Raw genomic sequence first — 18,084 nt, 5'->3', positions numbered from 1 at the left:
TCGGACAATGATGTTATCAATACCCATGCCCCTAGCAACGACCCTTGGAGTTGCATGATTTGTTTAAAAAATTCACTCTAATCCGACCCTATCATTCATATAGCTAGTCACATGTCATACTAAACTCCTCATTATTGTCTATCATGTTGTGAAAATTATGCATGCATGGGAATATGGTATCGGAAAACTTGCTAATTAAAAATTCTTTTGCTTGTCGTGCAAAAGGTTATGCTATGAGTATATATGCTTGGCTAGTTCAATTCGAGGGTTATTTATTTGGGACAACAAGTGGATGCGGGATAGAGCAATTAACAGGGAACATCCCAATGCATTAAAGTTGATTTGATTGGATGAATAGCACAAATATTATTCCCTTGTAAATTAATTAAGTTAGTGATAGAGATAGGGGATTGTTCGATCTCCTTGTTATGAGCTTATTCCACACTACACTCGGTGGCGGATTTAGGGTTACAAGGGGTACCGTTGCCCCCCATTCCCTAGATCCGCGAAAAAATATATAATAGTAATAGGTTTTTTGTATATAGTTAAATAAAATTCCCTATTATGTATCATATAAATTAGTTTGTCTCAATTGGTTGAGTGTTTAGTTTCATTATGTTGGAGGAAAGAGATGCAAGGTTTGAGTCCTTGTCACCCTTATTTTTCACAATTTTTTTACCCCATTTATTTAGCTCCATAATGTTTTTTACTTTCTCATTGTTTAGCACTTAATAGTTTTTCCACCGTTTAACTATTTATTGATTTTAGTCTTCCCTTTTTTCATCTCTTTAATGATTTTAGCTATATCATTTGAGAGTTTCTTTTTCACTCGTTTAATTTCAATTACATACATATATCATTTTTTTGTGAATTTCACTTTTGTATCTTGCTAAAACTAGTTGCATGGGTTATATATTTTTAAAAAATGAAATTTGTAAACACAATGTTAGATGTCATATACATATATAATACATAGTGTAGAATAATATTTTCAATTCTATTGAAATTTAATATGATTTCAATTTCATTAATGGTTTTTATATACACAATTCACTACTCCCTTTATTTTTCTAATTGTTCTATTGTTTATCGAATATACTGAAAGACTAGTAAATCGTTGATAATATAAATGAAGTGAGCGGTGGGTTTAGATTTTAATTATTTAGACTAAAATATTACAATGAATGTAATTTTGACCCCTTTTTTTAATACCGAACCCTTTTTTGGGATCATTTTTATAGCGGAATTGGACCCGATTTTTTTTTTTCCCGTTGATAGATTATAAGAATTTTTATTCGTACCCCCATATCTCAAATCCTGGATCTGCCACTGACTACACTTGGTATTGATGATTCAATACTTGTATCTTAGGTCTGGAAAAATTCTTCTTTGTAAGAGAGTTTGTATTCTTTCTCCGTCCTTTTTTGTAGAGTTACTTGATAACAATTGCTACGTATCTCCTTACAGCATAATACGGAGTAACATAACTTTCATATACAAAAATAGTATAAAACACAATTTGATAAAGATTATGAAACATACCAAAACAGAAAACGTAAATATCATTATAAAACGGTGGCAGTAGTACATAAAGAAACCATTTATTTATATGGGGTTTTACAAAGTGTGCTTAGACCCCCTACGTGATATTTACTACCATATATATATCATCCGTAAGTAGTAATACTCACATAAATAGTAAACTAATAATGTGACGAGTAAATCCGGATGAAGGTAGTACACATCTTTAGTGGTTAATTCATACTTAGAACGCACATTAGTTGGTGAAGTGACACGCAATTTCCTTGAAGAAACCAGCTGAAAATTGAAGAACGTTGTGAGGTTCAGGTGCATCTTCATTGATCTTTTCATATTCAAGAGAAAATACAACCTTACAAGTTGCATCCCCCGTTTCAATGATCTCAATTGTGTTGTACAGAGTTTTGTAATGCTTCATTAACTCCCCTTCAATCACTTTGCGATTCACCTTCCTGTTCTTCTCATCAATTTCCTCAATTCTCTCTATCAAGAATTGTGACTTCCCATCTGCACGCATATTAGGTCGCCAATCAAGGTTAATTTAATTAACCGGTTGTACATAGAAAATTACTGACATGTATATACGAAAGTGAAGATCGATAGATTAAATCGAAAATAATGACATTCTTAAATTATTAATCACGTACTGCCTTCATTATCATTAAGTTTTTTACGCTTTGGAAAAATGGGTCAAAAAGTCAAAAACTTTGAAAATAAAATCTCACTATTATATATGTGTATCAAAATATTATTATGTGAGAAATTGTTAGATTCGTCTCAAAATGTATTTTCTAATTATCGATTTTTTAATATCTTTTTAGTCATGCGGAATTGGATATATTAACGGTTAAATATTGCATTGAAATCCGTGCAAATAGTAAGTGTAAAGAACTTAATGAAAATGAGGTAGTATTACATAATAAAAACAATGAATATTAATTACGTACCCATGACGAAGTCCCATTTCCTTGAGCTACCAACAGTGATGCAATTATCCTGTAGGACCTTACAAGTGTGAACCTGGCTGGAGAGGTTGTGGATGTCTGGCTGTTTTGCCATTAGCATTCCAAAGAGCTTGTCTGCACAACAATTGAGCTCCACTTGCACCTCCAACTTCTGCAATTGAGCCATGTTTTTTTCCCTTTAAAGTTATAGAATAGTGTTACTGTGTTAGAGTTACAATGAATAGGGGCCGCGCGGGCTCTTTATAGACGAGCATGCGAGCTAAAGTTAATACTTTCTCCATTTTTCTTTTAAATTTAATTTATTCCATAGATTTTTTTTGACGGGGAAGTACACTATTATTAATAATAAGCCATAAAATGTATACAATGATAAAATAGATTTGCGTACCACATATTTAGAGAAAATACAGTTACAATCGCAACAGTTACAATTCTGAATCTCCTACAGGATAGCTCGTACTGCACCGCTTCTAACTTGTTGCGAGCAGTGATTTTCGATATTTTCGCATCTTTTCAAATAGAGCCATTTGTAATCTACGCTCGAATTGTTCCGATCAATGAGATGATGATACACCTTAAATCCATGTGAATATAGATCACTTTCCCAGTTATTGAAACCCTCAAAAATAAAATTCTCATCCATAGATGAGAATCAAGAACCTTGGTAAATAAACCAAAGATAAATTGTTAACATACCAATGGAAAACAAACAAACCAACGGAAAAGAAACAAACATAAAAAAAAGACAGAACATGAAGAAAAAAAATGAAAAACAAGAAGAAGAGCCGGAGGAAATTAGACTATTTTCGTCCCGAACGGTCAAGAAAACACAAACCCTAGAAGAAGAGAGGGAAAGCATTACACTATTCACATATTCTCTTTTTAGTTGTAACCATATTTTGTGATTTAGGCATAAAAAATATAATTACGTGAAATCTCGTTAGATTCATCTCGATATATATATTTATTTATTTTTTAAATGTCGGCCGTTTATATTTTTCCTTAAATATAATAAAAAAATATGAGTGGTCACAGTAGTGCATTGTAAAACATAAATATTTAATTGTGAAATTTTATTTTATTTTTTTAAAAAAGAAGGAAGTATCTCTTTATGAACATCATTTATAGAAAAAGGCAACGCATTATTATTTTTAGCAGAAATTCTTCCAAGATCAAGTGATATTTATTGGCAAGTTGTGGAGGAAAGAACCTTTCTTTATCGCCTATGTCCAAAAATAAAAATATAAGAACCTTTCTTTATGTAGTATGATCATATATTCTTCAAGGTTCAAATACATATATTTTTATCTTTGTTTAGAAAAATCGTGGCAAACATATCATTGTTTTTTAAGATACTTCAATCACATTGCGCCACGCGTATTGGAAACACCAAACATTTTTCTAAAAAGAGATTCTTCAAGTGCCAAATTGGCAATCATGTTGCACCACACATATAATTTCTACCAATTTAACTCAAATTTTTTTTGATACATTTATGTGTTAAGATTATAGTTTTGGATCCTCTGGATTTCTAAAATAACTCTACAAGGTAGAGTTTGAGCAATATCAACCATTGAATGAAAAATCAATGGCTCATATATTATCTTTCCAAATTCCCCCTATTTTTTTTCTTCAATATCCACCCCCTGATTTTTCCTTCCCACTAATATGAGCCATTGATTTTAAAATGTGTGGTGTAGACACAACTTATCTTGTAGAGTTTTATTAAAACTCTAGAGGATCCGGACTCTAAGATTATTGTCCTGTTTTTCTAAGATTAATATAGCTGAATTGAACTGAATGAATAGTAAATAATAAATAATAAATGATAAATAATAAATAATAAATAATAAGTACTCCCTAGTCCCTTTTGGAATCTTGACACTATTCGAGAATCTTCTAATTTCTTTTCAATAGGTACTTCAAAATATATTCATGTAACATACGCATTTGGAGATATTTACGTTTAAAGATTGAGTTGAAACGAGTTAAAGCTAGAGTTTTAGTACAATAATTAACTAGTGAAGCTCACTTATTAAACTAAGTAACCTTGCTGTAATTGATTCGTCCTCGCACTAATCCATCTCGTTGTCCTTCTTCAGTACCTAAAACCAAAAGCAACATCATGAGCCGAGGCTCAGTAACAACTACCCTAACAATGTAAATTCATTTCAATTCATTTTATTTGCAAATAGAAGGAGAGTAGAATATCGTAAAAACCTTTTTGCAAATCATTTCACAAAATCCTTTGCAATTCAAGATAAACAAATAAAAATAACATAATAGTTTTCCATTATATTATTAAAACATTCATTCATGGTTACTGGCAAGTATGAACAGAATGTAGGACGTCTCCCACCAGTTGCACCATCAAAATAAGACAGAAATAGACGTTACCCATCATGGGGTAGCGGGGTCCGAGGGTACGTGCACGACCATAATCAGAATCAGAATCAAAACAAAATAGATCAAATACTGCCAGAACATTGTCTTTCACTTTTCATTATCATGTTTCGTTTATTATTTATGTGTTGACATAATAACATTTCACATTCATAAATCATGCTTCGCAAAGCTCATTGAAATCATTCATACTTTCATAAAATCATTATTGAAATCAAAAGGCATCCCACAATCCAATCAAGAATTTTATCATAAACATGGTTGTAAATCATAAAGCAGTTCTTAAATTCATAAATCATTTCCATAAACGGATTTGTGAAAGGGATTGTGTGTTAGAAATAGATGTTACACTACTACAAAATGGCCTCTTTGAAGACGCTTGTGCCTCGACGCCAAGGAAGTGGCGTTGGGGGGGCAAAAATATTTCCATGTTTTCAAGACGACTTTTGGCGCCGAGAAATTTGGCGACGCCTTATTGACGACGTCTTTGGTCGTCGAAATATTTGGCTACGCATTTTGGTGTCGAGAAAACATGTTCCTTGCACGTGTTTACAATAAACGACATTCAGACCTGCGCGCTTCAAAAATTGGTGAAAATTAAACTTTACCGCCTCTAAATAATTTTTTTTTGCTATAACGCTAAAACTAAAAACTGTTAACACGTCTTTTACGCACTAGCTCTATCTCTCTCTAACCCTAATTAGCTAAAACACCAAACACAACCGCGTCGTATCTTCTCTTCAAATTCAAAACCGTTAACTCTTTGCCATTGATATTCATCAAGGTTTGTCTTTAATTTTATACTTCCTTCTGTTTTGTGTCTTCTTAATTCTTCTTCTTTATCTGAATTTTCGATTCTCTTCTTCTTCTTATCATAATTCAACGAGTCACAGTGGTGGAAACTCGCAAGAGGTGCTGAATTTTCGAAGGGATTTACGGCTCAATAGTGTGCTGAAATTTCTGAGGTATTTATTGGATGTGTTATGTTTTCTCAATCGAATCCATTGATATTCTGTTTTCTGAGGGATTTACGGTTCATTGCTATTTTCAGTTGATCCAACAAACAGATCCTCTCCCTACCTTTGAGAATGCTCGAATCGCCTACTTGGTGAAGAAGAAAGTCGTTCCCATGACACTAGTGGTTCAAACACCATTTTTTTGGCTCAACCACCACAGCTGGCGGCGGCCCAGCCCAACCTTCTTGCAACCCAGGCGGTGGCGGCAGGGGTGGATGTGGGAGGGGTCGTGGCCGCGACAGAGGGAGAGGTAGAGGGCGCGAGAGGGGGCACAACAACAACACATGCCCATCACCGAACTCTTCCGCTACCCAGAATTTGCATGAGTAGAGTTGGGCCAATCCACATCCACATGCATGTCCTGTTCAGCAACAATGGGCATCAACCCCATTGCCTTATCCTCAACATAATGGCCAATCACTGCAACAAACTTATGGCCCAATTCAGACGGCCCAGCCAACCTATAGGCCACAACAGCAGGCCACAATCCTTACCCAACTTCGCACCCAGTGTACTACGCCCAGCAGCTGGGCCCTCCGCCACCGCACTAAACATATTTTTCCGAGCCCATGTCCCAAACGGAATTGGCTAGCTCCTTTGCAACTATGTCTCTCCCATAAGACCAAGCATGGTACATGAATTCCGGTGCTTCATCTCATATGACCAATTATTGAGGTACGCTCATGCCCCTTTTTAATTTAAGCATTAATAATCATATTTTAGTTGGTATTGGTCATCGCATTCCGGTTACAGGTTATGGTCATACAATTCTACCCCACCCCAAACCACCCTTAAATCTTCGTGATGTCCTTCTTGCACCTCAAATAATTAAAATTTTAATTTTCGTACGTAAATTCACCACTGATAATAAAGTATCAATTGAATTTGACCCTAATGGTTTTTCTATGAATTGAGGGATATTCGTACGGGGAATATAATCACGAGATATAATACTTCGGGGGACCTATAACCTATCACCACCAACACTCCATCCACATGTCTTGCAACCGCACTCATAGCCACGTCACCAACCACCTGGCATCATAGACTTGGACATCCAAGACTGCATATTTTAAGCTTTTTTAGGAATAAACATATTATTTCTTGTAAGGGTCATGATTCTAATTTTTGCAATTCTTCTCAATTAGGAAAACATTCTCGTTTTCCGTTTCATAATTCCATAAGCACTACATCATTTGCCTTTGATATAATTAATGTTGACTTATGGACTTCTCCTATTCGTTGTAATAAGGTCATATATATTATTTAGTACTTTTAGATGATTTTACCTAGAGGTGATCAAATGGCGGGCCGGGCTTGAGCGTAAAAAATCAGCCCGCTATGTCGGGCCGGGCCGGGCCAAGATTCGGGCCAAATTTTTGTGCCCAAGCCCGTTATTTTCGTGCCGGGCCTACCGGGATTTTCGGGCCATTTTCGGGCCGGGCCAAATTTATAACTAAAAAGTGTATTTTTGTGTTTCCCAAACCCGCCCAAAAAAATAAAAATTTCGGGCCGGGGCCGGGCCCGGAAACCGGGCCGGAAAATTCTGCCCAAATCCGCAAAAAATTCGGGCGGGCCGGGCTCATCTTGATCAGGTCTAATTTTACCCATTTTGTGTGGACGATACCTCCTTCAATACAAATCACAAGCGTTTCAGTCTTTTCTGAATTTCCGCCAATATGTCCTTACTCAATTTGAATGACTTGTTAAATCCTTTAACCGTGACCACGGAGGGAACTTGTCAATACCTGTTTAAATTGTTTAGTGTCCAAAATGGTATGGTTTTTAGATTTTCGTGTCCTCACACCTCTTCACAGAATTGTAAAGCATAACACATGATTAAAACTTTAAATAACATGTCCCGCACTCTCCTTTTTCATGCTTCCATTCCCCCCTTCCTATTGGGTAGACTCCCTAGAAAAGGCCACATATTTAATTAATATTCTTCCCACAAAGACACTCGCTAACACTTCCCTTGCAGAAGTCTTGTTTTGCAGAATCCCCTCTTATGAGCATATTAGAAATTTTTGGTGTCTATGTTTTTCTAATATTTCTGCTACAACATCATATAAGCTAGCTCTGTAGTCCACACCATGTGTATTTTTAGGGTACCAAACCAACCTTAGGGGTTATAAATGATTAGATATTTCTTCCATGAAAATATTAATTTCTCGGCATGCATGTCACATTTGATGAAAATACCTTCCATTCAGAAACTTGGGCCAATTTAAAGATTCAGACTATTCCTTCCTTGAATCCATAGAGCCCAGCCCACTTCTCTCCCCTATTTGGTTGCACCATGTCCAAAACAGCACTACTGGGCCACAAAGGGCCAGCCCAGTTTTGAACCCTCCAAGGTTCACTGAGTAGCCTCCTTCGCGTTTCAGTCGTGGGCTTGAGCAATCCTCCACGCCCAACCCGCGGCAAACAGGAGCCCACAATGTTGTCCCCCTTTCCCAAACTCACACGCCCAACCAAACTCCCTCCCCTGCCCAGGCCCAGATGATGTCATCTCATTTTCCAGCGGCCCAGCGCGCCTCCCTTCCCCTTGTCCGGCCAATTCCGTCTGGACTAATGCACCCCCTCCCTTGTCCATCACCCAGTGGACCACCATACCCCTTGTTCGGCCCAGCTCTGTTACACCTTGTCTCCCCTTCGCTGCGTACGCCCCATCCAGCCCACCAGACCAACCCTACCATCACCTGCATCACTAAGAGTCAACATGGCAATTTAAAACCAAATCATAAGTATAGTCTCACTATACAACCACTTGGACCAATCTTACATCGCTCACCTATTCTAAAAAATCATAAACAAGCCTTGACGAACCATAATTGGAATGCGGCGATGCAAGATAAATATGGTGCTTTAGTTAATACTGGGACATGGTAGTTGGTGCCTAAACCAACGAGAGTGAATACTGTAAATTGCACGTGGATTTATTATCATAAAGAAAATGAAAAAGGTGACCTTTTAAGGCACAAAGTTAGGCTCGTTTGTGATGGCAGGTTACAGGTATAAGGTGTTGATTATGATGAAAATTGCCAGCCCAGTTGTCAAGCCAACTACCATGCGCATTGTTCTGGGTTTAGCTATGCCTAAAAATAGTCTATTCATCAACTTGACGTGAACAATTATTTTTTACATGGTGATATTCAGGAGACTATTTATAGGTCAACCTCCATGATTTGTTGACAGACGAGCTCCCAATTATGTATGCTTTCTCCGTAAGGCACTGTATGGCCTAAAACAGGCTCACCGTGCATGGTACCAAAGGTTTGTCACTTATTATATATGGGTTTTTTCATTGCAAAGAGTGACACATCTTTGTTTACTTTAAGAATAGTGATGATATGGTTTATGTATTACTTTATGTTGATGATATTATTTTGTGCACATCATCTGATGCTTTGCGTGATCGATTGATCTCCCATATGAAAATAGAATTCCCGATGTCTGATTTGGGGCATCGGAATCACTTTTTGAAATTTCTATCTCTTGTACTCCTTATATGCTTCTCTCTCTGCAAAAGTATGCACAGAAAATTTTGGAACGTTTAGGCATGATGACTTGTAAGTCTGCTGCCACTCATGTTGACACTAATGCAAAGCTTAGTGCAGATTCTGGTCCTCCTGTGGTGGACCCAACTCAGTACCGCAGTCTGGCATGTTCTGTACAATACCTTACATTTACTCGCCCTGGCATTGCCTATGCGGTGCAACATGTGTGTTTTTTTATGCATGATCCACGGGAGCCTCATTTGTATGCATTAAAGCGCATCCTACGTTATATTCGGGGCACCATTAATCACGGATTACACTTATATCCTACATTTACTTTGCGCTTCGCCATTCAACTTCAGGATATTGTTGTTTCTTAGTTGACAATCTTATTTCTTGGTCTTCTAAGCGTCAGCCTACTATACTCTTTCTAGATCAAGTCCAGATGCAGAGTATTGAGGCGTCGCAAACGTCGTTGCAGAGGCGTATTGGCTACATAACCTTCTTCTCGAGTTACATCGCCCTCTACGCCAGACCACCATTGGTTATTGTGATAATGTCAAACCTCGTCCAACACCAGCGCATCAAACATGTGGAGATGGACATCCATTTTGTTCGCGAGAAAGTGGCATTGGGTCAGGTACGGGTGTTGCATGTTCCTTCGTGATAGAAGTTTGCAGACATTTTCACTAAAGGCCTTTCTCGACAATTATTTTTTGATTTCAGATCCATTCTTAGCATACAACCTCATCCCACTAAGACTGCGGGGTGTGATAGAGATAGAAATATAATAGGATTTAATCTCTTATGATATTTGATGTATATTAGACTTCTAGTCATATTAGTGTTTCTAATTCTATTAGGACTCATATTGTAATCCATATATATTTGATCAATGGAAATACACTATTCAAGGAGTTTCTCATAAAATAACATCTACCACTAATATGTTAAGTATATTTACATAATCACTAATAATATAAAGGATATATATCCTTCCTATTATGATATTATCTCAATAATTACATGTATATAATATTACTAACATATTTGATGCAATGAATTAATTCATGTGCGATATGATTTGCGTAAATAATTATAATTGTTATTGTAATTAACCTAGCTTTTTCCTTGTAAAGTCACCGATGCAAAAAAACCAATTGTTGCATTGAGCTAAATTTCACGACTCCTAATCTAGCTAGTTACTATGAGCTAAATTTTGAATTAGTTTTAATGTACTTTTCAACATAATTTAAAAGATTGAGCTCGATCACTTGGTATAATATGATTAAAATCAAAGCTGTAAAAAATAATTTCAATGAGGAGTGGAAAGGGAAAACGAGACTTAATATTATAACTAGTTTGTGGCCCGGGCGTTGCTCCGGGTTTTACTTTAGTGGGATTAACTTATTTTAAATATGTGCGTATGTGGTGCTATTATCTGATTTCCATGCAAGATCAGTGGTCGATCAACAAACTTCCTTCCCACATCCGAAAATCAAAACAAAGTCGAGTTCTCTTCTTCATGATTAGTTGATTATTATACTCTTGTCAATGTTTCCCTCTTCCACACTCATAATTACACTCCATTACCCTAAGTTTTTTGTTTTTTAAGCTTAAGTTAAGAAGAGAAGAATTGTACATTTATAAGTTAAGTAATTAATTCCCTTTTGTTTGTTTTTTCCGTTAATTCATTATTGTTCATTTTAAAAAGGTTGTATTTGTTATTTAAATAGAAAGCTATAACATCATTGTGGCTAGCTAAGATGGTAAAAATGGTAACTTTTAATTCAAGAGGTCTAGTGTTCAATCCTTGCTATATGCTTTTTGGTTATCAACTACATGTCATGATACTTAGTAGTGGTGATGTGGCGTAATAAGGAGGGATCTACATGGCACATATACGTTCTTATAAACGCCTTTTAATATATTAGTATAGATAGATAGGCCCATACATAACGGAAATTAGGAAAAGTAACGTGGAATAGAATATTCATTCAAGTTTATGATTACAATCACTCTTGAGAGGCCACACTCACTCGTAGTTTATATATAAACTAATATGGCTTATTGGAGAATACACATAATAACTTGTTCATTCATACATCCGTATATGGCCTCACGTTGCTTTCTTTGGTGGGAATTCCTGTATTTGGCATACAAAAAAAAACATTAGCATATTAAATCTGGATAAAGTTTAAGTATTACTCCCTCCGTCCCATAATATAGTGCCTGTTTTCCTAAAATGGTGTCCCTAAATGATGTGCCTATTTCTATTTTAAACCATTAATTTTTACTTTGAAAATTGTATTTTTTGACTTTTATTCAACCCATGTGCTTGATTTTTGTCTTTTTTAGGCCTATTTATTATGTACACACCTTTAATCTCTAATTTCTCTCTCCATAAAAGCCAACTAACATGTACTTTATCTTGAAAGAACAAATAATTATTGTTTTTATTATCAATGTTATACTTTACCTTAATAACCGTGATTTTGGTCAAACGGGCACTATATTATGGGACGGAGGGAGTATTTGGTAATTGTCTTACCTTTCGGATCATGACTCCTGTAGACTCAAGATACATGCCATTCCTTCCGAGAAATCCAACAATAGGGCCATCAGTTGTGGTTGGTGATGAATATTTCTCAACATTTTCGACATCTATACCTTTTCCAAATGGTCCATATCCATTTGGATTCAAATTGGTGTGTATGGTCATTGTAGCAATCAACACACCATTATCAGGGAGGTATTTAGGTGAGTTACCAAAGGTTCCACTAATCCTTGTTAAGTATTCACCATCCTTGAGTACCACCTTTATATGTACATTGTAAGAAATAAGAACGAGGAAATAATTAAATGTTGACGAAAAACAATGATATTTTAAACATATATATACACGTTAGTCGTCTAACCTTGCCTTCATAGAAGCCGGGACCACCAAATTGGTAAGTGGTGGTAGTCCCATCTCGCTTAGCTACCACGAGTCCGAGTGAGTCCACTATGGACCCATACCTTACTATAACTTCTTTGAAACGTTCTCCATCTTGAAGTTGCATGCGGTAGTTTTCTGATAGCTGAGAACCATAAGGCCCGTAGATTTCAATCACTTGCTGCTACGAAAAAAGACAAAATAATATGTGATGATTAGTACGACACATTTAAGATGTATACTACTCCGTAATAAAATGTTACTACGTATATACGTATAAATTACTTCAGATTTTATACTACTGGTCATGTCAGATTACTTTTCATGTTTTTTCAATTTCACATGTCAAAATTCAAGTTAATTTTTGTATATGTATAATAACTATAATAACTTGTTCATTCATATTCCCTCCGTTCCATAATTTTCCTCACTTTTCCATTATCCGCGGTCTCCAATGCATTACTTTGACCGTTAATAATTTTAATTTCGTATTAGTAAATATTATAAAAAATTGGTATTTAGAAATTTATATTGAAACGAAACCAATGACATCCCACAAATTAACATTTATACTCTTAATCAGTTAATCATACTATTAATTACGATCAAAGTTTTTAAACTTTAACCTTATGAATAGTAAACATGAGGAACATTATGGAACATATGGAGTACATCCTTACATGGCCTCACATTGCATTCTTTGGTGGGAATTCCTTTATTTGGCATACAGAAAAAACATTAGCATATTAAACCTTGATTAAAGTTGAGTACTCCCTCCGTCCCTTAATACTCGCACCGCTTTTTTTTTCGGGTCGTCCCTTAATACTTGCACCGCTTCTATAAATGGAAATTTTTAACAATATTATATTATTTCTTACACTTACCTACTACCCTACCTACACCCCTATTCTTTACAAAAAATTATTTAAAAATTCACATCCTCCACTCACCACTCCCGACCTCTTACACATTTGCCACTAACAATATTAAAAAAAAAATACCTCACTATCAAATAACACTATTAAATTAATAAGTCAATTCAAATGTATTAAACTCCGCACCGGTCAAACCGATGCGAGTATTAAGGGACGAAGGGAGTATTATTTGGTAATTATCTTACCTTTCGGATCATGACTCCTGCAGACTCAAGATACATGCCATTCCTTCCAAGAAATCCAACAATAGGGCCATCAGTTGTGGTTGGTGATGAATATTTCTCAACATTTTCGACATCTATACCTTTTCCAAATGGTCCATATCCATTTGGATTCAAATTGGTGTGTATGGTCATTGTAGCAATCAACACACCATTATCAGGGAGGTATTTAGGTGAGTTACCAAAGGTTCCACTAATCCTTGTTAAGTATTCACCATCCTTGAGTACCACCTTTATATGTACATTGTAAGAAATAAGAACGAGGAAATAATTACACGTTTAAGGAAAAAAAATGATGTTTTAAACATATATATACACGTTAGTCATCTAACCTTGCCTTCATAGAAGCCGGGACCACCAAATTGGTAAGTGGCGGTAGTCCCATCTCGCTTAGCTACCACGAACCCAATTGAGTCCACTATGGACCCAGATGTTACTATAACTTCTTTGAAACGTTCCCCGTCTTCTAGTTGCAGGCTATAATTTTGTGGCAATTTAGAACCATAAGGCCCATAGTATTCAACCGCTTGCTTCTATGATATATATTGAAACATAACAAAAATATTAATTACTACGACTCAATTAATTAATAAATATTAATAGACAATTATATAACATAATCAGATCAATCATAAACGGTGATAGTATAAGCAAAAACAATAAAGGCACACCTTGACAATTGCTTGAGCCATTTCTTATGCAGAAAATAAGGTGCAATGTTTATGCAAGCAAGTACTAGGTAGGTTGTGTGTTGGTTGTTGTGTGTTTTGGTAGAATTGCATGCTCGAGATATCTATTTAAATACTAAGTACATACGAGTACGTGGAATTCATGATTTTGCATTTTCACCCATATGGACCTACAAGAACTTATTTTGCTTGTTCACCATACACTTATTTGTGTGGAATTCATGATTTTACATTTTCACCCATATGGACCTACAAGAACTTATTCTGCTTGTTCACCATACACTTATTTACGTGGAATTCATGATTTTACATTTTCACCCATATGGACCTACAAGAACTTATTCTGCTTGTTCACCGTACACTTATTTACGTGAAATTCATGATTTTACATTTTCACCCATATAGACCTACAAGAACTTATTCTACTTGTTCACCATACACTTATTTAATTTATGTATGTGTTGGAATAAATATAGTGGACCTCATTTTATTATTTGAAAATAATTTATATTCTCTTACACAATTGATAGTTGATGAAATTTTGAAATGTGCGTCTAAAGAACGCATAATGTTACGTTGAAATAATTCTGAATAATTCATCTTTTATTTTAGCGTATATTCTACCTAACTTGGGAGTATTTCTATTATATAAGTGAAGAGGTGAAGTTATTTTAGTAAATCTACCTTTGGTATCCCCTTGTATTACTAAAATATCCTCACTTATATAATAGAGAATACAATGACAATATATCCAATAGGAAAAATCCAAAGAAGCATTTTAATCAATCTAGTCCAGTAAATAAATTCTTACCATTTTAATCAATTAATGCGTTCGGTTCTATCTAACTTATATGTTTCTTATATTCGCACGCATCGCATTTATATTATATTTTTTACATGTTATTTCAGGTTTATAGTAATAACACAAATTTATTTTTTTATATTCGCACGCATATCGTGCATATAAGACTAGTATTTATATATGAGAAGAAAAAAAATCCCTAATTAATTACATCCTAAAAAATGGGTATCAATTTCATCTTGTTACTCACAATATAGAAAGCAAAATTGAACAACTAATGGTTGGATCCTTGGGGATACTAAGTTGATTACAGGTTGCGCAGTGCCATCTTTGAGGGATTATATTCTAGAGGGTCCGAGCCTCGTGGCGAAGGCCGCGCGCCCTTGCGGTTTTAAAAACTCGGAATGTAAAAATTAAACACGTACGTAGGAGGGTAATTTTGCTTTCTATATTAATTAGTCTTGTAAGGAGCCTGCAATATTATTTTAAACAAGGTCTTTGTTGTCCATTTATTAGTTATACTTATTTTAAAAATAATTTATATTCTTTTGGATAGACGGAGTTAGACCCGATCAAGATGAGCCCCGCCCGCCCGAAATTTTTGCGGGTTGGGGCAGAATTTTCCGGCCCGATTTCCGGGCCCGGCCCGACCCGGTCCGTTTTTTTTTTGGCGGGTTTGGGGAACAAAAAAAAACACTTTTTTAGTTATGAATTTGGCCCGGCCCCAAAAGGCCCGAAAAGCTCGGTAGGCCCGGCCCGAAAATAATGGGTTTGTGCACAAAATTTTGGCCCGACTCTTGGCCCGGTCCGGCCCGACATAGCGGGCTGATTTAATTACGCTCAAGCCGGCCCGAATCCGGCCCGGCCCGCCATTTGATCAGGTCTAGACGGAGTGATAGATTGTTAAAATTTTATAATGCGTAACGCTATCAACTGGGGTTGGCGTGAGTGATTAAGGGTCTTTTGCTCTTTTATCAATGTCTCAGGTTCGAGCCTTGGATATGGAAAAAACATCAACTGCGATGGACTTGTCGATCAAGATACTTATGCAAACTCCCGCGTGAGATTAGTTTACTCGTCGAAGCAGTGGAAAGTCTTCGTAGTAGAACCAAAAAAATAAACATAACGCTACATTGAATTAATTCGATCTAGATATCCCATCTTTTATTTAATCGTGCATCCTACATGTTTGTGAGCATGTGGGCAAAGCAATTATTCTTACTTGTATCCTACGTAGTACAAGGTACATCGATTATACATTGAAAATCCTCTTGCGATTCGATCGTAATCAAGTAGAATGAACGAAGATGAGGACCTCTATATATCCTACGTACACGGTACACTCCTCGTGTCTTACATAATACTACTTACGAGTTTTAGGGTTTTCAATACTCAAGTTCATACAAGCGGTTAAATATTTTTCATTCGAGTTCAGAAACTCTCTCACCCCCTATTTACCCAAAAAATCATTTTGTAGCACCTTGCAATCTTTATCGCCGCCCATAAATAAAAATAGTACATCAACAAAAATCCAAATTCATAATACTTGATAAAATGAGAAAATTCAGTCAAAAGGTATTAAAATCATAATTACATTGACAAAAATGATAAAAGTGTGAAAGGAAAGAAGCGTGAATCGCCAAATTATTTCACCTACCTTAGATTTATGTTGCATGTTCAATCAATTGATCCCAAAGATAAATATTAATTTATCAAGAGAGAAATTTTAATTGAAAAAAAATGAGCGACAATAAACTTTTTCAAAGAAATGATAAGATGAGGATGGAGAAGAGTAAAAAATGGAAACATTGAAAATGATGAGTAATCGAATAGGTTTTAGATCCTCTAGAGTTCTAAAATAACTCTATAAGGTAGAGTTTGAGCAATATCAACATCAATGGCTCATCTATTATCTTTCTGAAATTTTCCCAATTTTTTGTCATTAATATCCACACCCTAATTTTCTCTTCCCAATAATATGAGCCCTTGATTTAAAAATGTATGGTTTAAATACAACTTTATCTACTTTGTAGAGTTTTATTAAAACCGTAGACGATTCTGACTCAATCGAATAGGAAGGGGCTGGAGCCATGAGGATGTGGGTTCCTTTTTATTTTGCATTAATTAGTATTAAATTTATGTTTTAAAATGGAAAGTAGTAATTGTAGACTTGTATTTGGGTTTTTACTTTTTGCTGATTTCTTGAAGAGCTAATTCCTAATAAAATTACCATGCTTTCTCTGTTTCGGAAATATCGTATCATGGTTGACTTTTACTCCTCTAACCATTAGTTTGACTCTTAATATCTCAAATCGTGTGCAAGTAAAAATAATAAAAAAAAAATTTAGAAAATATATATCTGATACGAATCTAACATGACCTCACATGACTAAAATTTCCTTACGTACAAATCACAAAAAATTTCCAAAGTCGTAGTGTGAATAGTGTAAAAAACAAATGGTGCGATATTTTCGGAACGGAGGAAGTATAATAATTGCATTGATTTCCTTTTTAGTAATGTTACACGGTCAAACAACTAACAATTATTGACTTATTGGTTGTTTACCAACCTTTTATACTTCCAGTTAATACAAAAAGCTAGTCAAATCAATTAATACAAACTGCTAGTCAAATCCGTTAAAACAAACCATTATAGCTAACAACTAACCTCTAATTGCCAAACAGGGCTTAAGTAAAACCAAATGGGGGTATGAGGCCAAATTTGAAATTGTGATATTAAAAAAATATCCAAAAATTGTAACATTGCCACTAAAAGGAAATTATCATTTTAAAAAGGTGTTAGCAACTATTATATATGAAACGGAAGAACCGAAGAAGTAATAATTATAGATGAAAATGATTTGTAATAGACTTTTATTTTCTTACAAGGAAGTCGTGACAACGTATACTTTCAACTTACTATGATAAATGGATAAAGTAAATTGTAAAATAATCTATGTCAAAGTTGGCTAACAGATTGTAATACACACTATATAGTTATTTTGGGTGAAAGATATGTTAAACCAACTGTACTTGTACATAAATAGGAACCATCCTAACTTATATAAGAAAGAAATTC

The 18,084-nt window shown here is 35.3% G+C and overlaps 2 protein-coding genes across 3 annotated transcripts; both read right to left on the bottom strand.

Moving 5' to 3' along the window:
* Positions 1–1,539: 1,539 nt before the first annotated feature.
* LOC110784442 (MLP-like protein 34) lies at positions 1,540–2,721 on the bottom strand. The gene is made up of 2 exons (XM_021988897.2): positions 2,487–2,721; positions 1,540–2,046 (listed from the first exon to the last, which is right to left on the bottom strand). Exons 1-2 carry the CDS (start codon positions 2,668–2,670, stop codon positions 1,778–1,780), a joined length of 453 nt encoding a protein of 150 aa, XP_021844589.1. The 5' UTR covers positions 2,671–2,721; the 3' UTR covers positions 1,540–1,777.
* An 8,667-nt stretch (positions 2,722–11,388) lies between these two features.
* On the bottom strand, positions 11,389–14,345 carry LOC110784427 (mannose/glucose-specific lectin-like). 2 transcript variants are annotated; one of them, XM_056843753.1, is made up of 6 exons: positions 14,186–14,345; positions 13,847–14,047; positions 13,479–13,745; positions 12,342–12,542; positions 11,975–12,241; positions 11,389–11,569 (listed from the first exon to the last, which is right to left on the bottom strand). In XM_056843753.1, the coding sequence occupies exons 1-6, from the start codon at positions 14,204–14,206 to the stop codon at positions 11,543–11,545; spliced, it is 984 nt and encodes a 327-aa protein (XP_056699731.1). In that variant the 5' UTR covers positions 14,207–14,345; the 3' UTR covers positions 11,389–11,542. The 2 variants fall into 2 exon arrangements, with proteins under 2 accessions (XP_056699731.1, XP_056699733.1); XM_056843755.1 differs by having other exon boundaries at positions 12,342–12,539.
* Between the last annotated feature and the right edge of the window lie 3,739 nt (positions 14,346–18,084).

Source organism: Spinacia oleracea, chromosome 1 (assembly GCF_020520425.1).
Source record: "Spinacia oleracea cultivar Varoflay chromosome 1, BTI_SOV_V1, whole genome shotgun sequence".
Lineage (NCBI taxonomy): Eukaryota > Viridiplantae > Streptophyta > Magnoliopsida > Caryophyllales > Amaranthaceae > Spinacia > Spinacia oleracea.
The sequence above is the reverse complement of the archived record's forward strand: the minus strand, read 5'-3'. Positions and strand labels throughout refer to the sequence as shown.

Bases quoted from the DNA above. Each gene is read 5' to 3' on its own strand.
- LOC110784427 (XM_056843753.1), bottom strand. From the start codon at position 14,206: ATGGCTCAAGCAATTGTCAAG. The intron at 14,048-14,185 runs GTGTGCCTTTAT...TATATATCATAG, and splicing joins TGGCTCAAGCAATTGTCAAG to AAGCAAGCGGTTGAATACTA. The intron at 12,242-12,341 runs GTTAGACGACTA...GTACATATAAAG, and splicing joins CCGGCTTCTATGAAGGCAAG to GTGGTACTCAAGGATGGTGA.
- LOC110784442 (XM_021988897.2), bottom strand. From the start codon at position 2,670: ATGGCTCAATTGCAGAAGTTGGAGGTGCAAGTGGAGCTCAATTGTTGT. The intron at 2,047-2,486 runs GTACGTAATTAA...ATATGCGTGCAG, and splicing joins GAAATGGGACTTCGTCATGG to ATGGGAAGTCACAATTCTTG.